The sequence below is a fragment of the Dryobates pubescens genome, chromosome 3, assembly GCF_014839835.1.
Source record: "Dryobates pubescens isolate bDryPub1 chromosome 3, bDryPub1.pri, whole genome shotgun sequence".
Taxonomy (NCBI): domain Eukaryota; kingdom Metazoa; phylum Chordata; class Aves; order Piciformes; family Picidae; genus Dryobates; species Dryobates pubescens.
In genome coordinates this window covers 39,684,440-39,708,398 of record NC_071614.1, presented here as the reverse complement: position 1 = coordinate 39,708,398, position 23,959 = coordinate 39,684,440, and the positions used below count along the sequence as shown (strand labels likewise).

The 23,959-nt window shown below is 36.5% G+C and overlaps 1 protein-coding gene across 3 annotated transcripts in view; it reads left to right on the top strand.

The window, feature by feature from the left end:
* Positions 1 to 23,746, top strand: part of PXDN (peroxidasin) — an 84,397-nt gene extending 60,651 nt beyond the window's left edge. Inside the window, exons 17-23 of one of the 3 annotated variants that reach the window (XM_009902101.2) lie at positions 3,237 to 4,740; positions 5,784 to 5,918; positions 8,388 to 8,596; positions 15,749 to 15,869; positions 17,711 to 17,843; positions 18,900 to 19,013; positions 20,733 to 23,746. In XM_009902101.2, coding sequence (XP_009900403.2) covers positions 3,237 to 4,740; positions 5,784 to 5,918; positions 8,388 to 8,596; positions 15,749 to 15,869; positions 17,711 to 17,843; positions 18,900 to 19,013; positions 20,733 to 20,855 — 2,339 coding nt within the window. In that variant the 3' untranslated portion in view covers positions 20,856 to 23,746. Of the gene's footprint in view, positions 1 to 3,236; positions 4,752 to 5,783; positions 5,919 to 8,380; positions 8,597 to 15,748; positions 15,870 to 17,710; positions 17,844 to 18,899; positions 19,014 to 20,732 lie in introns of those variants that run through there. The other 2 variants (XM_054179991.1, XM_054179992.1) reach the window with 2 other exon arrangements.
* The last annotated feature ends 213 nt before the right edge of the window (positions 23,747 to 23,959 follow it).

The window sequence follows — 23,959 nt, the reverse complement described above, 5'->3', positions numbered from 1 at the left end:
ATGAATAGTTTACCACAAAAACTTAGTCAAAATTCTTTGAAGGCTTGTGTTTTGCATGAGCAACCTAATCTAATTTGTTTCTGTGATTAGATGTATAGGCAAGCATATTGTATATAATACTACATAATAATGTAGTATGTGAGAGAATTGCTTCACTGCTTTTCACTAGGACTTGTAATAGTACAATTCAGTCATCTAAAGTTTACCAAAAATTGACATTAAAGTACATATATACAAATTAATGAACATAAAATCTGATATTTTTCTGTGACACTGGAAATTCTGTTCACAACCATAGCTTGCTTCTCAGCCCTTCAGAATCCATAAAACCCTGACTTTTAGGGAAGCTTGAATAATAAAAGAACTCAGTTTTCATTCAAATAGCCTAATGCTTAGATTTTAATACTCATATTTGCCCTTATTTGGTTTTATTTCAAAATGCAGAGCCAAATAGAAGCTGTTACTTAGCACTTTTCCATTTGGAACAGTTTAGAAACGTGGCAATTTACCATTCAGAAACTTTTTTTTTGTTATGTTAAACCTTGGGATATTCCAAGTTAAGACTACGAAACCAAATTCTTTACTTCAATGACAGATTGGATAACAAAGGAAATAACCACAAATTACTGCTTGGGAGGTTCAAATTAGGTGTTAGGAAACAATTTCTCAGCAGGAGGCCAGTGCAGCATTTGAACAACCTATCTAGAAAGACTGAGTAGTCTCAGTCTTTAGAGGTTTTCAAGCTTGCTGGACAGGGGTACAACTGAGCTGGTCCAGTGCTGAAGATAGTGGAGCTTGATCTGTCTAAGAGGTCCCTTCTAGTCAATATTTCTATGACTCCGCGGAACATCTTGCAGGGTCTGAAACTGGCATTTACAATAGCTTCCACTCTGCTTAGAAGGTCATGGAACCTGATCAATAGATGAGACATTGTGTCCCCCTGGAACTTGTAAACAGAGAAGCCGAATCTTTTATTTTAAACTGGTAATGAAGGTTATTCCACCCCAAATATTCACAGTCGAGTTTTGCTCACAACTTGATTTCAGAAATGTGGTTGGCAACCAGGATAACAACAGCAGGCAAATATTTAAGTGAAGACTGCATAAGTAATGATCATAAAAACTCCATGATGAATGAAGATCATTTAAAAAGGAATGCTTTTTATAAAGAAGATCTGTTTTATGAGTATAGTTTAAAATTAAACTGCCCTAGTAGCCAGTTTATTAAGATATGTTATCAATAATATCTTCAAAGAATGTGTTTTGCTACATTACCCAGTGATGCTACTTTTACCCTGTGGTTTCTTTTTTCTAGTCTGGAGTATTCCATAAAATAATTCATGTATGTCTACAGGAACAGGTTGGCTTTGCCCTAAGGCAAGCACTAGGTCTCTAATATGTTTGCTTTGACTTTTAAACCACTGGAGTACCCACAGCCCGAGGCTGAGAAAACATAGATCCCCCAGCTGAGCACAGGTCCTGTCCCAGTTGAACAGCTATGAGCAATCCACTTCCTTTCAAGGGAAAGACAAAGAGGGGCTTTAGGTGGTTTGTTTGAAATTGGCCTGCATTGTAGAAATGGGCAGAGAGCCAATATGTCTAACAGACATTTATGTGTTGAATGCAGATGAAGGTCAGTGTCTTTGCAGACACACTGAGACTGAGCTCAGGACTAAAAGGAACAATTAGCCTGCACAGACCTTTTGCAAAACAGCATTCAGTTCATATTACTGAATGATTGCCATCATGTTAGGAACCCCTTGAGTCTGTCAAACACAGTATCAATATACCCTCATCTCCTTTTTTCCTTCTGCCTTTATTCTGTGTGTTCAGTTTTACTGCTGACTGCAAGCTGTCCAGATCAAGAGCCATCGTGGTGTATGATGGTTCCTAGTTGGCTAAAAGTACATATACACTACCAAATATTCTACCTCTTGGGCTCTGAACCTCACTCATCCACACAATGCTTTGAATCAGCACAGTGAATCAAAGAGAATCTCCTAACTGTCCCCATTTAGTGTTTTGCTGTGAGTTGTAGTATGGTCTTGGAACAGCATGAATTATTTTCAAAGTAAGTGAAAAATGTGGCCCAAGGCCACATTCAGTCCAGGAGCACAATGTAAAACTTTTCTGAAGGAAACTTTCCCTATTGCTTAATGGATACCATAGAGGGATATCTGTCTCAGCATCAAAAATTTCACTCTACAGACACATTTCTGCTGGTCTACACAAGCTTTTAATGTAGATTATCAAATTAATTACTTTTCTTTTTTTCTTGTGAAATGAAGCCCAAATGTTTTTAAGTAAAAGGTCACTTTTAGAATAACTTCTAATAGGCGCAACCTGAATGTTCTGATATTTGTAATCACCCAACACTGTACTAGCAGACCTTGTGGTCTTCAATCCTTCCATGTGCCATCATACCACAGCAGAGATCAAGCAGCGCATAGCCCTAGTTTCCAGTTACAAATATATGATTCTAATGAGAGATGGTATATAGTTTGTATATATTATTTATGAACTGAGAAAAAATGCAGACGAGTTTTAAGTATGTTATAGTCCCAGAGGTGAATGGTGTAGATTGCAAAGGAAACCTCTGACAAGTGTTATGCAAACACCAGTTTCTTTAGAAACTAGCCCTGGGTAATGTAAATGGGAGTTACTCCATTTGTCCTAGAGATCACTTCTCTGTTTAGGTATATTGCCTGTGGTTATTTTCATTTGTGGGTTTTGTTGATTTTTTTAAATTTTTTTTTTTTTTGCAATTGTCACTGTAATAAAGCAAAACAAAGTAGTCTTGTTCAGTGAATTACCAAGTCTCAGAAGAAAAAGTCTCAAAATCCATGTAAATGTTACTGACAATTTTTGAAATGCTTTTACTAAGATGGGCAAAATTTCCCAATTCTCTGAATATGAGGCTTTTATTTCTAAAACTATCTCTGCTTTCTTAAATGCCCAAATAAAGAATGAGCTCCCTTTGTGAACATTTTTTTAAAAGTTGTGCTTGAATTGGCATTTCACAAAGCTCTTTCCTCACCTAAGTGTGATGGTTGTTCAAATGACCTAATGCTCTAATACACATAATGTGATTATTATTGTTCTTTATAAACAAAAGAGGAATACTTAATCCATTGACAAATGCAATATAATAACATAACATTTTATTCATGATCTATGGGGATCAAGAGCCTATGAAGTCTTTCATTATTTTTTTTTCTTTCTCTCTTCTGGTTCTAGGTTATCACTATAATGACCTTGTATCCCCACAGTACTTGAACCTGATAGCTAATCTCTCAGGCTGTACAGCCCATCGACGAGTGAATAACTGCTCAGACATGTGCTTCCACCAGAAGTACAGAACACATGATGGAACATGCAACAACCTTCAACATCCCATGTGGGGAGCTTCTCTGACAGCCTTCGAACGTCTGTTAAAATCTGTCTATGACAATGGGTTTAATTTGCCCCGGGGAATTGAACCCAGGAGGCTCTCCAATGGCTACGCTCTCCCGATGCCCCGCTTGGTTTCAACTACTCTGATCGGAACAGAAACAATAACTCCTGATGACCAGTACACTCACATGCTTATGCAATGGGGTCAGTTTCTTGACCACGACCTTGACCTCACTGTAGCTGCCCTAAGCGAGGCCAGGTTTTCAGATGGTCAGCACTGCAGTTCAGTTTGTACAAATGATCCTCCGTGCTTTTCGATCATGATACCACCAAATGATCCCAGAGTTAGGAACGGTGCACGCTGCATGTTTTTCGTACGTTCCAGTCCAGTCTGTGGAAGTGGCATGACATCTCTCCTGATGAACTCTGTCTACCCACGGGAACAGATCAACCAGTTGACTTCATACATTGATGCGTCTAACGTGTATGGCAGTTCAGACCATGAAGCACTAGAGATCAGAGACTTGGCAAGTCAAAGGGGTCTTCTGAGACAGGGCATTGTACAGTGGTCTGGCAAACCCCTTCTTCCATTTGCTACTGGCCCACCGACGGAATGTATGAGAGATGAAAATGAGAGCCCCATTCCCTGCTTTTTAGCTGGTGATCAGCGTTCTAATGAACAACTGGGTCTTACCAGCATCCATACACTATGGTTTAGAGAACACAACAGAATTGCCACAGAGCTACTGAAACTCAATCCTCACTGGGATGGTGACACAATATATCATGAAACACGCAAAATTGTTGGTGCAGAAATGCAACACATAACATTTAGCCACTGGCTACCTAAGATCTTTGGAGAGGTAGGCATGAAGATGCTTGGCGAATATAAGGGTTATGATCCCAGTGTTAATTCTGGCATAACTAATGAGTTTGCAACTGCCGCTTTTAGGTTTGGTCACACACTCATTAATCCTTTTCTGTATCGACTGGATGAAAACTTTGAACCTATTCCACAAGGCCATCTACCTCTTCATAAGGCATTCTTCTCTCCATTTCGGATTGTAAATGAAGGCGGCATTGACCCACTTCTAAGGGGATTGTTTGGTGTTGCTGGTAAGATGCGTGTCCCATCACAATTACTCAATACAGAATTAACAGAAAGACTCTTCTCCATGGCACGTACTGTGGCTTTAGATCTGGCAGCTATGAATATTCAGAGAGGCAGAGATCATGGAATTCCTCCATACCATGATTTTAGAGTTTACTGTAATCTTTCTTCAGCTCAGACTTTTGAAGATCTGAAAAATGAAATTAAGAATCCTGAAATCAGGGAGAAACTTAGAAGGTGAGCCTCAGGTGAAGAAAACCAATTAATTATCTAAATGTGCATGCAAAATTAGTAGTCTTATCTAGAAAAAAATACTTGTTGAGAAAGGGGTAAAAGGATTATTAAAAAAACTTCCATCTGTACCAGGAAATAGATGTGGAAAACTCTCATGTGCTGATTATGTCTCAACTTCTACATTTCTGTGAAGTAAAAGAAGTTAACATATGCCATATGTTTCCATTAAATTATTAATTTGAAATGTCTGGATTTATAAGTTAAATATGCTTATTATTTCAATGTAAGGTCGTATTTAATGCCAGTCTCATGCAAGCGTTTACATGTTCAGTTCAGTCTATTCCGTACATGGAAACTAATGGGAATGTCATTCATTGTATTTCGTGTGGACATCCTTCACTATCAGTAACTGTAGAATCATAGAATGAATCTGTTCTTTAAAGCTTCAGTGTTTGGAAATAAGTCTTCAGCTACCTCTCAACTCTAGTTTATCTACCCAAAATCAAAGAGAAAAGGAAAAAAAAGTGTGCAGAAGAGTAGGGAAGAGAAGCTATTGAAAAAGAAGCAATTCTAAGAAATCAGAAGGAAGTTACTAGGAGAATGAAAATTCCGGGGTATACTTGCAGGCCCCTATGTTGTTACACACATATACAACCTACATTGCAGGATTTCTTGCATATACGCCCGCAGGTTCTCCACAAAAGGTGAAGCACCATCGCTGTCCTTTTAACCCGAGTGGTTCCCATCTCCTTTTCTTGAGAAATCCTATAAAATGTATTTTTGAGTCTAAAAAGTGTCCCCTGCAACTGTGCTCTCATTCTTTTTTCTTTCATATGAGATTTTAATTTAATGTAAACCAAAACATTTAGCAGGTTTTAGAATCTAAAAATCTTGTCCATGGGCACCTAGTGAGGTTATCAGAAACATTTATTGAAGCATTGGAGTAACTGAACTGGCACTGAGGTGGAATCTTATCATATATAACCATGTGCTGGTTGTAAATGCAAAACAATTTGTGTTAAATATTTGTGGTTTTCTGCTTACAGGTTGTATGGTTCTCCACTGAACATAGACCTTTTTCCTGCTCTCATGGTAGAAGACTTAATTCCAGGGAGCCGACTGGGGACAACTTTGATGTGTTTGTTAAGCACACAGTTTAGGCGTATTCGGGATGGAGACAGGTAAATTGAAATACCATGGAAACCAGGATTAATTTTAAATTTAAAATGCTTAATAACAATTGCAATGTCTTGTTCCCAAATCAAAGTGATTTCTATTTTCATTTATGAAATTATTATGTAACTGAAAAGATAAAGAATGCAGGTTTAAAACATTGTTAGCATCTTCGATAAATTTATTTTTCAAAGCTGTTTGTTTTTCTGGTGACCTCCAAAAAACACCATTGTTGACGTATCCTGAGTTACCTTTTACCAGTTTTTCAAGTGATTCACCTTTCTGAAAAGAGTATGTTTCTCCTCTTCTTTAATTATTTTAATGACAAAAGCATTAAACACTTTGACCATTACTCAAGCATAGGTTGTAAAAGTATCACTCTGTGTATATAACGCCTATAAGTATTTCAGTACAACCAATCTGTGCATCAAGAATTAAAAGCTTATCCCAAAGGACACAATTTGATAATTGTTCACTGTGTATACACATTATAAGCAATTTTTCAGTTTCTCCACTGAAACAGAAAAGTCATTGCTTTTGTTACAGCAGGCAGATGTCATTAGCATACTTTCAAGGCACTCATTTAGAATCTGAAAATCAACTTTCCTTCTCATTTTCATCATAATTTGTGACCTAGCATCCTGGGTTTTGCATGTCATGAGGATAAAAAGACCTAAGCTGATTAGTCCCATCCAAGTGAAAGAGAAACAGATGAAGAACTAGAAATATTGCTTTGATTCACTTTGTCTAATGTTGTTTTATGTAAGTTATGAAATTGCTACTTAAGATAGTATAAAGGCCTTTTTTATTTCTGTAGTCAACAGCCCAAGCCTTTTTGTATGTCTTTTTTGGAAACAACTTTCTTGTATAAAATCTGTTTAAAAAATAACCTGTGAAACATAAAAGTCCAATGCCTGGAGGCACAGGGACTAAAGGGAGAAACGTAAGCAGTATGAGCTCTAGATTGTTTGTGACATGTGCCTATTTGTGCCACAACAGGATAATCATACTGCTTGTTACTGTGTTTGCATTTTTCCAGCAAAATCTTTTATTCCCCTTCCCCCCCTTCCTTTTTTTTTCAATTCCTTTTTCCTTTTCTTTTGTTTTGTTTGTTTTGTGTGGTTTGTTTGTTTGGGCGTTTTGGGTTGGTTGGTTTTGGTGTGGGTTTTGTGTTGTTGCTTTTGGGTTTTTTCTGTTTAGCAACTATAGGAAAACGTATTCAGGAAATGGGTTTTTGCTGTCCACAGAAAGCAAATGTTTTGAAGCAACATACCACCAAATATTAAATGTTATTAGACGTCATGAGAGCAACTCTCACTTTGCAAAGCCTTTACAACGAGCAGAGGATCAAAGCTGCCAACGCCATGCAAAACAAATATGCCTGTGCAGGGAAAAGAAGTGAGGCTTGCAGGGAGGCTATAAATTCATGTCAAGATGGAAATTTCAGGATCTCTTTTTATGATCCCAGTAATTGGGAATTAATTGCCTAGTGTCCAATGCCTTATGAAAATAATATCCATAAGAATTATATTTGTTAATAATTCTTCTATGTTCTAGTATAAAATTGTTACTGATTTTGTCATAAAATCTAAAGAGCCTTCTACTTGGTTTTGTTTGAAATAGGTAGGAAAATACATAGAATACATTAAATACATAGAATACATTAAAAATGTACCCATGTAGTGTTAAAACTACAGATTTGTGACAGATAAACAATATCACAGTGAACAACTCTTACATGTTAGAATAGAGTAAAATATTTTCAAATCCTGGGCAATAACTTAAAATGTTTTCTTCTCCAAGTAAATAAAACATTCAAGGCTTACTTTTTAAAGTAATGTATTATTTGTGTTTTCTATTGACAAGAGGCTTTTAGCCCTTTATGTACGAAAAAATAGATTATAAGTGCACTATTTCCTCCTTGAAAATAATTAATTAACTGAGCATATATTAGTAAGTTTCTGAATTGGTATAGTCATTAAAGCAGTTTAATGGAAAAACATTTCCTTAGTAAATTAAACAATCTCACTTATCTTGGTAATAATCTAGGTATAGATTAAGTATTCTGATCTCAGCAATTCTATCAACATTTTTTCTTAGCCATAGGAAAGTTGCCCGGAGAAAGAAACGTATGGTAATTTAAGCCTCTACCTTAAAAGAACTCTAAACTTGGTAATCTGGATTCATTTTCAATGTCCAAAACCACCCGAGACATGGAAATAGAACTAGAGGAGAAATTGAAGGATTTGTTGATGACCTTAGCACCTTCAGAGTGTTAGCATGACAACAAGTAGGGCTGAAGTGACACCGAGCCCTTAGATTTTGTCACCTAGATCACGCCCTCAGATACAATGTAAAATTGAGAACAAGATTCATGGAACAATTAATTTCATTATGAATATAATATTGCTAATTCTCTGGAAGACTGTGTGTTTTGATTTTTCAATAGCAAACTTGTCTTTTCTGTGAGATTACAGGTTATGGTATGAGAACCCAGGTGTGTTCACACCTGCTCAGCTCACTCAGATCAAGCAGACATCTCTTGCTAGAGTTTTGTGTGACAATGGTGACAACATAACCAGAGTACAACACGACGTCTTTAAAGTGGCTGAATTCCCACATGGGTATAGTAGCTGTGAAGATATTCCAAAACTGGACCTCAGGATGTGGCAAGATTGCTGTGAAGGTCTGTATATAGGGGGATTTTAGTGTGTTAAAAATGTGTATTTTTTAGTGTCTGTTCTTTTTCTTGTAAGAAGGTGGCAAAGTTGAAGGTCCTGCACCTAGGCCAGGGCAATCCCAAGCACAAAAATAGACTGGGTGAGATGCAGCTTCAAAGCAGTGTTGAGGAGAAAGGCTTGGGGGAGTTGGTTGCTGAAAAACTCAACACCAGCCACCGTTGTGCGCTTGCAGACCAGACATCAAAAGATGTGTGACCAGCAGGAAGACTGAGGTGATTCTCCTCCTCCACTCTGCTCTTGGGATACCCCCACCTGGAGTACTACATCCAGTTCCGGGGCCCCCAACACAAGAAGGACAGAATTGTTGGAGAGGATCCTGAGGAGGGCCATGAAGATGATCAGTGGGCTGGGTCATCTCCCCTGTTGGGACAAGCTGCAAGAGTTGGGGCTGTTTAGCCTGGCGAAGAGAAGGCTCCCGGGAAACCTTACAGTAGCTTTCCAGTTCCTGAAAAGGGCCTAGAAGAAAGCTGTAGAAGGACTTTTTACAAGGGCTTGTAGTGATAGGAGGAATGGCTTTAAGCTTGAAGAGTTTAGATTTAGAATGGATATTAAGAAGAAATTCTTTACAGTGAGGGTGATGAGATGCTGGAAACGTGTTGCACAGGGAGGTTGTGGATGCCCCATCAATGGAAATGTTCAAGGCCAGGTTGGACAAGGGCTTGAGCAACCTGGTCTGGTCAAAGGTATCTCTGCTCATGGCAGGGGAGGTTGGAAATAGATAATCTTTAAGGTCCCTTCCAACCGAAACCGTTCTATGAATATGTTTGACTGTTGCTCAGTTTTTGTTAAGATGTTGCAAACTCAAATATGGAGCACAGCTCCTGTTAAGTGAGTGATTATTTCATATTTTATACTCATAAATGCAATCTAAGCATAACATAGATCTGAACACTGGATGGTGTAGATAACTTTTCCTGTTTTCTTCCTTTTGTGGATAAATAATCTTGTTCATTGTTGTCTCCTTCAAAAGTGAGGATAATAGGTTGAATTGTTTTTTCTTCAGAAATTAATGGTTTTTGTGCAGAAACATGGTTTGGAGTCTGGGTTTCAGCTAGAACAGAACGGCCACAGTGGGTTCCATGATTTCATGTTTTAGCTCAGCCTCTTCTAATTAACTGCACTTTCTGAAGTTAGTGGCAAGTTTTCACAGACAGTGTCTGCTTTGGAAGTGCTAACACTCAATGTTTATAGTTACTGTCAAGGATTGGTATACAGAAAGGCCCTTGCTTGTACTCGCTCCTATGGTGACAAAGATGACTGCTTAATCTTCTATACTGTTTTGAGGGTTCAGAAAGTAAGAGAGCACACCTGCAGAGAGGAGTGGGCAGGACAGGTGACCCTAAACTGACGAACAAGGGATTTCATTCCATATACCTCATTTTTGGTATAAAGCTGAGGGATCACAAGAATTTGTTAAGCCTCTTCTTCGACATCCAAGGAGGATTTCTTTAGCCATCACATCAGACTTCACTGAATATAGTAAGAAGATCTCTTCCTAAGGGAATCTTTTGAATTGCACAGATTTGCAGAATGATTTGTGGTAACATCAACAACAAAATATATCAAAGGACAATGATCTATGTTTATTGAGGTCTCCTAGGCATTGTTGTTATCATTGCCTTTTGACAGAACTCAAATGAAGAAGTGTGGTCAAGAATTTGCGGAACTTCTCTATAAAACTGTGATTATCTATTTGTCAAACAAATTAATAACTGGAAAAAAACTTGCTCTTATGAGAGAGGGTAATGATACAAACAGTTCACAATTATTAGAATCTTATCATTTACCTAGAAAGAACCTGGCTTTCAAAAATTATGTCTTGTATGATTGCTGATGAAAAATATCCAAACCTGAGTCCTTCATCTTTTCTACTGCTGATTGTCTCGAGCTGACAGGCTATTCATTATTCATTCAAAAGAGGTGCACGAATAAAGAACCAGTGAGCTGTATTTCTGAGAGGTTGCACTCTTACACTCGTGTCCATTTAACTCTTTTGGTGAGATATATTGTCCCTTATGACAGAGAGCCTTTCAGTGATGTAGCTCAGAACATAAGGCAGTAGGTAAAGTGCATAGAGATTTACTGCTCACTTATTGCACAATTTAGCTTTTAAACTGCCTGTTGTATTGCCTTGTCCCATAAACAACTCTTTGAACAATAAATCTCTGTCTAATAAAATTCTTCCTTGGAAGACTTTGTTCAAAATGTAAACTATCTCTGTGACATTAGAAGAAAAAGTGTTTAGGCTTCAGTGAAATCTTGTTCTATTTCTCCCAGATAAAACTTCATTCAAATCTTGCTCTGATTTTTACAAGTTTGGCCTTTTCTTTTAGGTTAATCAGGGTATTTACCAGGTTTGTAATTTCCAAATAGTTGATAATAGCTTATAAAACTCTGGATATGGCTGACACATGGCAAAGTCTTTCAGAATCTCTTCAAAATAGCCCTGGCGTGCCAGAAGCATTGAGAGCAAACAAAATTTTTACTCTTCAAGTGCTTTATCATAAACAAATAAATCATATTCTCCCAGTTCAGAGCAAGTTCACTTTGCCATGGTTCATGAAGCTTGACAGTTTCACAAATACATTAATGTATTGATTTGGAAAAATTGTAAAGCTGTTCTGAAAAATTATGAGTTGATTCTCTAAATGTTATGTTAACACTGAGTCTTCTAGAGCAGATGTTATCTTTGGAAAGTCTTTAGACTAGTCAACCATTCTGCAGCCTAGCTTGTGTTTTCATTCAGGAATATTACTACTGGAGAGCACTACTGGATGTGGTGCAGTTAGACAACTGCCAAGCAAAAGAAAGGGGTCTTTAAAAAATTCTCTATCTGTATTCCCTCTTTCTGAACTCTTGTGAAGTCTGTGCAGAGGTTAATGGAGAAAAACCAAAGTATGCGTGGCTTGAACTGTTTTCTTGCGTGGATGAAGGCATGTGACATATTTTGTGTGAATTCAGGTTTAAGCAATTCCTTTTAAAAATTTCTTTCATTCTGTGGCACTGAAGACTCACCACTACTCTTTGGTGGAGAGCATAGTCAGCATACATTCTGGAACACCATTCACTTTAAGCTAGACACGTTCTGGAATTTATTTATTTTTTAATTTATTGGGAGTTTGGTTTTTTTGGGTGTTGTGGGTTGAGGGTTTTTTTGTTGTTTTGTGTGTGTGTTTGTTTTTTGTTTTTAATTCAAGTGGTTCTCCACATTTCAAATACTTCTGATCATTTTATAACTAAAGTTATTCTAATTTAGAATGTACTACAGAATGCTGTTCATTGCACTTTATGTGTGTTTAATAAGTCACCCATATGTTCAGCTGTTTCAGGCTGGTTAAAAAGCACATCTGTTTTTGTTATCCTTCCTGTTTTGTTCAATTCAACATATTTTTCCATATGAAGAAAAGAAAAGAAAAAATTCTTACTTACAAAAACCCTGCTTCTTAGATTTCTCAAGTAAACTAGTATTTATTTATTATAAAGCAGAACATTATTTAATTTTAGAATAACAATGCCAGAATATTTTAGATTTCAGTTACCGAATTTTACAACATAATTACTAGATTATGGTGGGAAAAAGAAGGGGTCCCACTGAGGTACACAAGTTTTCCTTCTGGTTTCCTTCACTTTCTACCTCTTTTTGTCTTGTCAGAGATGTTGAGGACTTACAGCACGTTTACTACAGCTCTTTTTTTGAGCAAAGAGCATCCAAGCTTCAGATTTCCCAGGAAAGAAACTTTTAGCCAGGCAGTAGCAGTTTATACAGTTATATTTTGTAAATGGTCTGGATATTTGCTTTTTCAGTGTCTGAACTTTATAGTTTTAGTCGTATCAGTCTGTGAGTCTAGGAGGTGGCAGTCTGGGTTGCCACTTCTATCTTTTACCTGCTATCATTGCTGCTATCCAGATGTTTCAATAATGTTTATACAGAGTGCATCTATTCTAATCTGAGCAGATTACTATTGAATTTTGGACCAACACATTACAGATTTTGCTGCTATTTAATTTGTCATTTACTGGAAAGTCTGATGCAACAGAAAAAATTAAGAGGTGTGATGTAATGGCCCATGTAGCAATAGTTAAAAAAACAAAACAAAAACCCAGTTATTTTGAGTTAGGGCTTCTTTTGGACTGAAAAGTCTTTTTCCTATGTTGTGTAATTTTTAAGTAGCTGCCTTGTGAAAACATCTACTTTCAACATTTTACATGTTTTCAGTGTTTCTCCTCCCTTTTACTGCTCCCACTGGCATGATTAGAAGTTCTTAGATACATACATATTTACAGTAAGAGTAACTTAATTCACTGCAATAAATCTCAGCACACTGAAGTAGTATCAAATAGAAGCAATACCCACATCAATGTGCTTTTCTTCACACTGCCTAAGTCTCTCAAGTTGTTTTCATGTAATGCGCTGTTAGTGTAGTTCCAGTTGACTTGGATTTTGAGAGGTGATTTACTGGGAATGAAGAGTGCTCAACAGTTGTAAATATCAATGGATTTTCTATCCAGTTTACCTTGTGGGAAACAGAATGTTCTGAAGATGTGAGCAGGGTTTCCATACAGAAATTATTTATCTTGACACTTGCAGTATAACAATACCTAGCTTCTAAAAGCAAACATCCATAGACAAAAAAGAAGTCTTAGGTTGCTTTAAAATTTTCAGCTTTTGTGCAGAAAATGAGTTGAACTGGGTATTGGCAATATGGGGAAGTTTTAGGTAGGCTGAAAAAAAGCAGAACTTTAGCTGCATTTTTCTCATTTATTACTACTGCTAAGGTATTCTTCATTTTAGAAAAAAACCAGACCAAAACCAGATAAACTTGGTTTAGGCTTTCTGAAATCTAGAACATTCTGTCCTGTAGCCCTCAGTAGTGCAAATCCTCTTCCTTGCATCAGAAACAGAAACCAAGACCAAGTTGTTAATTTACAAAGTTGACATATTTCAGTCTTTAAAAAATATACAAATGTCAAATCTGTGTACTTGAAGCTGCCACTGAACATGCAGTTCTCATATTTACCAGCCTAAGGTGATAAAACTTTCTCAGGATTTCAGACCTTTGTTTCTAAAAACCACCCTTGGAATTAAAAACCAATGGGCCATTGTATTACTGTACCAAAAAAAAGTGAAATGACCTTAGCACTTATTAAACAAAAGAGGATGGCAGAAATTTTTTTACAGATTGCTTCTAGGAGAAACTAAATTTTCTGTGACACTTGAGAAATCTGTATGCAGCAGATTGCTTTAAAAAGAAAATTCCTCTGAACAGAACTAGTTGTTTCTCCAGTGGCCTTTCAGAGTGTGACAACCCCTTTTCTCATCATACTAAATATAGAAGTGTCTAAGGGTGATAAAACATGCCTTCAGTGCCAAGCATCTTACAGACACATTTGGAAGAACTTAGTTTCTAGTGGGGAGCAAGGAGATTGTGTGAGAAACAGCAGAACACACAAGAAGGAACAATATTTTGGCAGTAAATATCCTCTCTAGTTCTTTGGCTCTGCCATTATTATAGGCAGAAGGTAATAAACTTACTTGAGAATGAGACAAGCTGTGAGGAAAGAAAAGGGAAATAGAATTGTGGGTAAATTAGGCTCAGGATTAATCTGTAGGTATTGTTTTTGATGTGAAAATCAATTGGTACTGATCTTTTGTCAGTCTGGGTTGCTATAGGTTTTCTCCTATCTTAGTTGTTATTAAACCTTGGACAAAATAGTTTTTTTGCTAACAGGAAAATTGTAGTTGTTGAATTTAAGGAAAAGGCCAATACAATTAAAAGTAGTCCAAGGTAATTTTTATTCTTTTTTTTTCTTTTTTTTTTTTTTTTTGTATAATCACAGCACAACTTTATGTTTGTTTCGCACATTGCTCAGTTGAACAATGTTTTGAGGCTCTTTTATTGACTTGAACTTTGTGCGGTAATTTGTATCAATACTTTAGATGTTTGATCTAATTACTACTTCCAGAAAAATACTTCATGAAATATTACTTACTTTCTGAATAAAATTGTTATGGTGCAAGTTAAGGAAAACATTAGGGAAAATTGCTTCTTTCCCTGTTCAGTTGATTTCATGGCTCATTCTGCTAATAACAGACTTAGTTGGGATATGTCCATGGGATTCTGTATTTCAGCTTTTCCTTCTGTTTTCTCATCAGATGCTTTGCTTCTAACTGTTGAACATGCTGTTGGTTCCTGCTGCAGCTTGGCCCAATATACCTTTTTATTTTAAAGCTCCTATGAACAAAAAAGAGAAAGCTTCTATTTTCTCATTATGTCCTCTCCAAAGTGCTGTTCCAGCTTTGTATTATTTAGGTCTCTTCCAACCTGGTTTATTCTATTCTATTCTATTCTATTCTATTCTATTCCTTTTCTAAATGGGACTCCTTCCAAATACTCACTGTGCTGGGAAGGCTAAATAAAGTTGACTAATGGAGAAACATACTTAATCCTATGAAGACATCCTCTTAGGGTCTTAGGATAAGATATCTGTCATGCTTATTCTCAGGCTTGAGATTTTCACCTGTGGTTGAAAGTGTGTTAGGGTCTAAGTGATTGGTGATACCTTCAAATCCTTTGAATTTGGAAATAGGGCTGGTCAGTCAAGGAAGCGTATCTGAAAATATTCTTCAGGATTTAATGAAAGGTCCTCTTTCAGATGCCAAAAATTAACAAAATAATAATGCTTGAGATAGATGAGTAAGCAATAGGCTGTTTTTTCTATCATTGTTTCTCTCCATATGTAAGCACCCCATTCGAAAAATAATTCAAAGCCACGAAAGTAGAAATTTCAAAAGTGAAATAATAGTTAAAGCAGCACTGGTATATTTATGAAATTAATCTTTATTTCTTTGGGGTTCTTTCTACCAAAAAAAAATGGTCTGCAAATAATCAAATTCTCTCCATCCAACTGGCTTAAATGTTGTATTGCTTAGACATATTCAGCTCCAATCAAACTGATTCCAGAGGGATCAGGCTGAATGTGTGAATTGCCTTTGCCAATGCAGAAGACATTGTAAAACTTAATATTATAGTTTCATAATATTATAGTTTCTGAATTATACTGTGGTATATAATATGTAATTTCTTTTCTTATTTCAGACTGTAGAACTAGAGGACAGTTCAATGCTTTTTCATATCACTTCCGGGGTAGACGTTCTCTTGATTACAGCTTTCAGGAGGACAAGCCAATGAAGAAAATGAAGATGTCCAAAGCAATAAGGTGAGATTACCTTTTTAATTTTTTTTTCTCCAAGAAGTTATGAAAAAAACACATTTGTTTTCAAAATTGAGTGTAATGAATGATTTCTTTATAAGTATGTACCACTTGTCTAAGATGAACAGATAGAGTCTACTCACTCTGGCAAGGACAGTTGCTAGACAGATATGTGAAAAAGTAAATTTATTTCAGCAGTTTCAGATACTCATGCAGGTGTTATGGTGCTGAAAGAACACCACCATTGTAATTCACTTCATTGATAAGAGGCTGTCCTGAAGTGACAGAGGCTTTACGTGTTAAGGATTTTAGACAGGAGAAGGCGGTAGCCAAATATCAACAATAGAAAAAGAAAGATTCCTGTAAAGTAATCCTTGAAGAAGGATGTTTCACCTGCCTTTGCAAGTGAAGTCATAGAAGTTTGTAAATTTATAAAACAGCAATTCACTTTTTAAATACGCTAGTTCCAAGATTCAGAAACTGCACGAGTTCAATTCAATAAAAATTAAGGCAAGAAAAAGTAAATGCTGATCTCTGTGAAGCAGCCCGTTTTCATTAGTATGATGTTTGACTGTGTTTCAGAAACACTCTAAAATCCACATCAGTCCAGTTACTAATTCAGACTACAAAAAAGTAAATAGACAATACTTTATTTATACATAAAGAAAACTGAAGCAAACTCAGTCCTTTAACATTCTCATCAGTTCTCATGCTCATATATAAATTGCATTCATGATGAGAAGATCTTTTAGTCTCCTTTTTTTTTTCCCTTCTCATTTTCAATAACTTGAGCAGGTGGGGAAGATTAAACTTTTTATTATAAAGCAGCAGCTGGTTTACTTGAATTTTGGCATGTTATGTTATTTAGAGTTCTTTAACTCAGATGAAAAACTATGGGAAACTAAGTAGCTTGAACATCTGCCAGTATGTGCTGGCTTAATTTTTTCAAAATTATTATAAATCATGATCTTTCTTCTATGAGAGAGGATTTCATTCCACTTCATTCTTTGGGTATCACTTAGTTCTGAAGAACACATGCTAACAAAATAGGAGTGCTTGTATGGCTTCCAAGGATCTTAATGTAATAAGTGGCTTCATAATTAGTGTTATCCTTGGGTTTGAATAAGTTTTCTTAAGTGGTGCCAAATAATGTATTAGCTATGGATAGTTCCTTTGATAACTGTTTCCTGTCCACAGATTGAACTTACTAACACAATGTAATATTGTACAGCTCTTATCGGATATGAACTGTGCTATAGACAGAAGAGATTTTGTGTATGATTATCGGTATTGATTCCAAATGTTAAACTGGGACACAGGAATATGTTCATATCTAAAAGTACTTCTCATTCATTTATAAAACCAAATTTTTTCCTTTTTGAAGTCAAATTTCTTTCAACACGTTTTGCTAATGAACATATACAGACAGAACCTAGGAATGGTAATGTGAAATGTGAATTCCATATTTGGATGTAATCGTTTTTACAACTCTTTCACTTTTATCTGCCTCCAAATTAGAGGCTCAAGAGATTTTCCCAGTGACTTCAAAGTGATGCTTTACAGTGTCATAGATGACAACCTTGTGTGTGTGTTGCTGTATGAAATGCATATATTAATTTTCTAAGTAGAAGAAATTCCCCATTGCTCATGATGTTGACAGTAATTCACAGCTCACCAGACCCAAGTCTGTCTTCAGCACCAACGGGTCTTGTGTGCTGTTGTGGTTCATACAGTCCCTACACTTGCTGGTTGCTCTTGTTTTAAATTTGTTGCAAAATTTTCTAAAATATCTGTCCAAGTAAAAATTACTTGAATGAATATCCTATCTTGGCATTCATTTGTTGCAGTTCTGTGAAACAGAGTAAATATTTTCATAATGCCACGTCAGCAACTAGTGAAAATCGAAACGTACCAGCAGTGAATGACTTCAAAGAATTTGTTTTGGAAATGCAAAAAACTATTTCAAGCCTCAGAAACCAGGTAAGGTGCTATAATGGGTAGTTTCTAATTGTGAATTTAATTTGTAATGTTTTCCTAACATCACTCCTCTTCTGCTTTTAATAAACATCCACTGCAACCCAAACCCACCACACTGTATCTCAAATAAAACACAACACAGACCACGGTGTGTTATTATTCTTTATTTCTGTGTTCTTTTGAAATGATGCTGAAATGTTCCATTATTGAACTCTCTTGAGTTTTGAGCCTGAAGCCATTGTAACTGTTGTGTACTCAGTGTGGAAATATTCTTGCTCTATAAACTTGTCTGTAGAGTTAATAGAATCTTTTTTTTCCTATCTGAAAAGTGTAGGATCTATGTAAAAATATGGTTAGAATCTAGACTTTGTAAGAAGTAATATGACAGATGCAGTTGTAAGATCTATGTTTATAGATGCAAATCATGTATTTAGTTGCACGGTAATTTGGCCTTTGATGATATTATCTAATCGTTGTTGTACTCATCTTCAGTGTTCCCATTTTGACAGTGGAAGAACTATTTTAAGACTTCCTACATTCAGTCAGTTCTTCCATCTTTTTTTGGACAGAAAAATGACTGAGGGATTTTTAAAATTGTGCATTCCTAACTGTTGTTTCAAAAAGCACAAAATCAGCAAGGTAAACTAAGTATAGAACCCCTTCTTTTTTTTTTTTTTTCATCATTAAGGAAAACACAGATAGTCAAAAATCCAAACAAACATTTTAAATTAAGTAGGGTGTTTGGTTTTTTTTTCACCTCCCTTTTCTTCGAAGGTTTTTGAGAGTTAATTTGTCTTTTCATATGTCACAGGTAGTTGGCTTCACTTTGTACATTCCAATTGAATATCCAACAGATCTCTGGTTAGTTTTCATTTGAAAGGCTGTTTCTGTATGTATTGCCTGTGTCCAATCTTTTATGATTGTGAAATCCAAGCAGCAAGAAGGAAAACACAGACAAATAGTGAACATTGATTAAGTAGCATAAGAGAAAGCTCAAAAGGCCTTACACCAACAAAAACCTTTTTGATTCAGCTATTGACATCTTATTAATGTTTTCAGATAAAAACACTTGAATCACGCCTCAGTAAAACTGATTGCACTGATGAAGAAGGTAAATCATATTCCAGCAATGAAACCTGGAAAAGGGACCCTTGTACTGTGTGTGAATGCCAAGTAAGTTTATGGATATCCACTTTGAAATCATGTTAGGTCCTGCTTCTAAAATAGCACTTTCAGTTTTGTGCCCACTAATTTATGTGTAATAATTGCTAATTGGTTTTTTAATGGATCTTCAGTTAATACACTGTTCAGATATCCCTGCCCTTTACACTGGTTTTCAATCCAGCCTTTCTGTGCTTACATTTCCATTTTCATTGCTGGCAAAATTAACTTCTAAGTGAGAGACTTCATGGAAAAAGTCTTCTAAAATGTGTTTTAAAATAAATAACAGCTCATGTACCTTAGTGCTAGATTTTAATTTTCTCTTTATCATGGTGAAATTTACAAAAAGGTAGTAGAAGAAATATGTCAGTACTAGATATGCCAGAGTTTCATTTCTGAAAGTTAGATAAAATGGCATACTGGTTCATTAAAGATGGTGCAGTACAAAGAGACTGTTCAATATAAGTTTATGATGAAATAAATTAGGTGAAGTTAATCATAATAGCCAGTTGCTGAGAGCAGCTGCCATGGAACCAGCTAGGTTGAAGGCTATCGGGGGATGTGAGAGAGTGACTCTGGGAGTGGCACCCTGCCCTCCCTGAGACAAACCCAAGAGGCAGATGGAGCTGCTCATTCAAAGAACTCCCTGTCCTCTCTCCACTGAACGTGGTGGCTTAGAGGATAGTGGTCAATGGCAACAAGTTCCTGCCTGTCACAACAATTGTCCCCCGGTAACTACCCCACCTTCCCAAGTGTACAGTGCTCTACAAGGGAAAATGAGTGATGACAAGGATGATGGTTGAACCAGCTTGAAGGTGTTGCTGATGTTTAGTTGTTCTACAACCTGCATCAAAACTTTTTTACTAAAGGATAAAACATGGGTCACTGTCATAGGCCCAATATGAAGACTGGACAGGCTGGCTGGATAGGCCAAAGATGAGATTCAGCAGGGTCAAGTGCCAGGTTCTGCACTTGGGTCAAAGCAACCAAAGTGGTTGGAAAGCTGTCCAGCAGAGAAAGATGTGGGCGTGTTGGTCAACATCCAGATGAATATGAGCCAGCAGTGTGCTCGGGTAGCCAAGGCAGCCAACAGCATCCTGGCCTGTATCAGGAACAGTGTGGCCAGCGGGACCAGGGAAGTGATTGTCCTCCTGTACTCAGCAGTGGTAATTCCACAGCTTGAGTTTTGGGCCGTTCACTACAGGAGAGACACTGAGATGCTGGAGTGGGTCCAGAGAAGGGCAACAAAGCTGGTGAAGGGTCTGGGTCTGGAGAACACATCTTTTGAGTAGCAGCTGAGGGAACTGTGGTTGTTTAGTCTGGAGAAAAGGAAGCTGAGAGATCTTAGTGCTCTCTACTACACCCTGAAAGGAGGTATTTCTCCCAGGTAACAAATAATAGGATGAGAGGAAACGGCTTCAAGTTGCACCATGGGAGATTTAGGTTGCATATTAGAAGAAACTTATTGACTAAAAGGGTTTTCAAAGTCTGGAACAGGCTCCCCAGGGAGGTGTTTGAATCCCCATCCCTGGAGGTGTTGCAGAGGCACAGAGATGTGAAACTGAGGGACATGGTTTAGCACCAGACTTGATAGAGTAAGATAATGTTTGGGCTTGATGATATTGAAGGTCTTTTCCAACCAAAACAATTATATGATTCTAAACATGTGTCTCTGGTTTGGAACATGTAGCTAACCATATTCTGGTTTTGTTACTGTTTTTCCTGACACAGGCTGGTCAGGTTACTTGTTTTGTGGAATCCTGCCTGCCGGCTGACTGCGAAACACCTGTGACGGTTGAAGGAGATTGCTGTCCAGTCTGCTTAAAACAAAATGTTATTAAAAAGAAGCCATAAGTCTGCTTTTTAAGAATTTAGGGTGCATACTCCTCAGATCATATCAATGCCTACTGATGGCAAAACCAGGTAACTCCAGTCTTAACAGCAGCAAGAATTCAAGATTTACAATATTCTAATGGTGCTGTAGCAGTGTAACATAATGTATCATTTTATTCTCTGCCCATGAAGGTAGTCACAATGCAAAAATTAACAAAAGGGAAATTAGCAAACAGGTCAAAGTTAGTTGTGTGTTAAACTTCTCAGGTTCAACAAACTCAGAACTGGTGCTCCTTTAAAAGAACACTGTCGAGTAGTTTTAGGTAGCCAAAATGACTGGGCTTTTAAGCCTTACTTTAAAGTGAACGCTTTGTTTCCTATCTTTAATTAGCAACATTGAGAGTTTACTGTCCCTTTTCAGTAGCAGTCTGACTTGATATTTAGCTCTTTGGTATTCAGTAAATGCAGGGAAAAGGTGAACACAAGGTCACTGTGCCCACAGCAATGCCATAGAGGGCCAGTTTCTACAAACATGAAGGCGTGAAAGTTCTGTTGAATGGCACTGTCGTTTCTGCACCTGGACCAGCAAGGAAATCAGGAGACCTACATTGCACCTTTCAACATCCTTTCATTAATTCAAAGAGCAAAATTAATCAAAATTTTCAAACCAAAGAAGTAAACAAACTTATGACTTAGTAAAGAAATATAAATCAATGGAATTGGAAAACACAAAAAGCAACTGAATGTCTATTACAGGTATAACTGACAGTGTTCCGCATTCTAGGAAAACATACAGAACAGAGTAGCATTTGATCTTAAAATGAACATCATCATATGTCAAAACATATGTAATTGCTTGGCAACCTTTGTTATTGTTGTTGGTGATTTATCTTTAATCATTGTGACATGACTATTCAGTCCAGTTTCCATCCAGTCCAGTTTTAAAGCATACTTCTCTTGAGCTCAGATCAGCACAAATATTTGTATGGCCCTGTTTTGAAAATGTGAAAAGATGTCACATGCCATTTTGTATACAACAATTCCTACTGATTCCTTGTGCGTATTGTTCATGGACCTATGTTCCTGATTATATTGTGGCACTGTTTGTTGGAGGGGACAGAAAAAAATCAAATCAAAATCAAGCATGATGATTAATTGTGGGTAGACTACTTTTTCTGACAAGGTATTTGATTTTTTTAAAATATTTTTCCAGTTTCACCTAATGCATATATATTTTTACCTCAATATTTTTATCATTCATGTTAAAAATGGTCTGCAAATGGACTCTTCTTTCCCATTTAATAAATGTTTAAAATTATAGAGTATATGTCTACACTAGCATTTCAAAGTTGTGTACTCTTTAGAATACAAACTTCATTTGCCCAGGAATTATATATTATATTCAGTGAAGGACAACTATCATACCTCATTTGACAGCTCTTTTTTTGTGTGTGTGTTTATACAGAATTGATTCTTTTCCTGAATACTTCCTGTGTTAGAATTTTTGGCTCTGTCCTTAAACCCTAGGTCAGGACTATCTAGAGCCAGAGCTCTTCTTTGGTTGCATAGCCCACTGACTTGTTCAAATTTAGAGAATAAAGATTCGGATATTGAAGAAATCTACACAAAATTAAGCATTCTCATTTTAAACATTTCAGATGATGCAAACAGACTGAATACTTATTTATTGCATGGTAGATCAAATACTTGTCTAATAACTAACCTCGCAGCAGCAGTATGCATTCCACTATAATATTCTGGCACATAATTTCTCTGATTACTAACAGCAATAATTTCTAATTTGATAAACTGATACCTTGACACACTTTAAAAGGTCGATGGATCTTTAAAGCTCGCTCCAGAAACTTGTTTCATGCTATGGTAGGAGCAATATGTACATGTGAGTGGTGTGTTAAAGGTGTGTGGTAGAGGTACATATGAAACTATGATTTATATTTTTAAGAACATTTTAATTGATTTTATATACTGTGTTTTGACTTGTGTAATTTCTTTGTTCATACTTTTAGAAATTGTGTGTGGCAAGCGTATTTGAGTATCGTATGGTTCCTAGAGGTTGTCATTCCTGTATTCCTTTGATACTCTGGTATCTTGCTGACTTCTGTTAAGAGTCCAAGCCACATATCTCATCCTGTAATTCCAACTCTGATGGAACTCCCTTTGATCTATAGCAGGAATTTCTCAAAGAGGAAAGATTACAGAGCTAGCCCAAATATAATTTAATTGTCTAAACAGTTAACTAAGGCAGTAATACATGCAGCTGGTTACTGCTTGCATTCTTTTTTCCAATTTTCTATTAAATAAACTTTCTCAAGATTTCTGCTTCTAGGAGAAGAGAGTTTCCATTTATACATTATAAAATAGTACCTTATATCTGATTGTTCCTTTTCTCCAGCCTCCAGAGTAAAACTGGAGGGTTTCTTCATTGTTCACTGTTTATTCATATGGTATATAATACGGGCCTATGAGTCTGGATATGCTTAAACAAGTGTAATATTGAATGATTTTCAGCCATCCATCTTGTTATAAACCATTCAGGAAGAACAGGCCTTCATCCATAGTTTAAAATGTAATCAGTCATGGGTTGTACTAATTTAATTTTATTGCAGTGTCTGCAGAATCAGCATTGTTTTTAACATTTCTGAAAGCAGTGGGCAATGACTAGATGACCATTTCCTCAGTATCCACTGTGAGAATATTGCTGTAATATGTTGCAAATTTTACATATTTATTTTCTTTTTTAATGTTATGTAAAACAAAGCCTTTGTTGTTTTTATGTTAACCAGTAAATTTACCAAAGAACTGTTTGCACTGTATAATGAATGCTTTTAGTTAAAATAAAATGGGCCACATTTCCAAATAAATTTCAAGTGATTTCTTCTTCATGCATGCATTGTTTAGATTATTTGGTGAAGATTCTTTCAAAAATCCAGATTACTTATCTCTTACAGGATTGTCATGATCAAGTCTCCGTTTATGGGAACTAAGCATTATGCTAGCCAATCATGTAGATTCGGCAAGTTCTTAGACATTACAACACATACAATTGAAGTAACTATTCTCTGATCTTACCTAGGTGATGGGAAGAAAATGTACATAGACTCAGA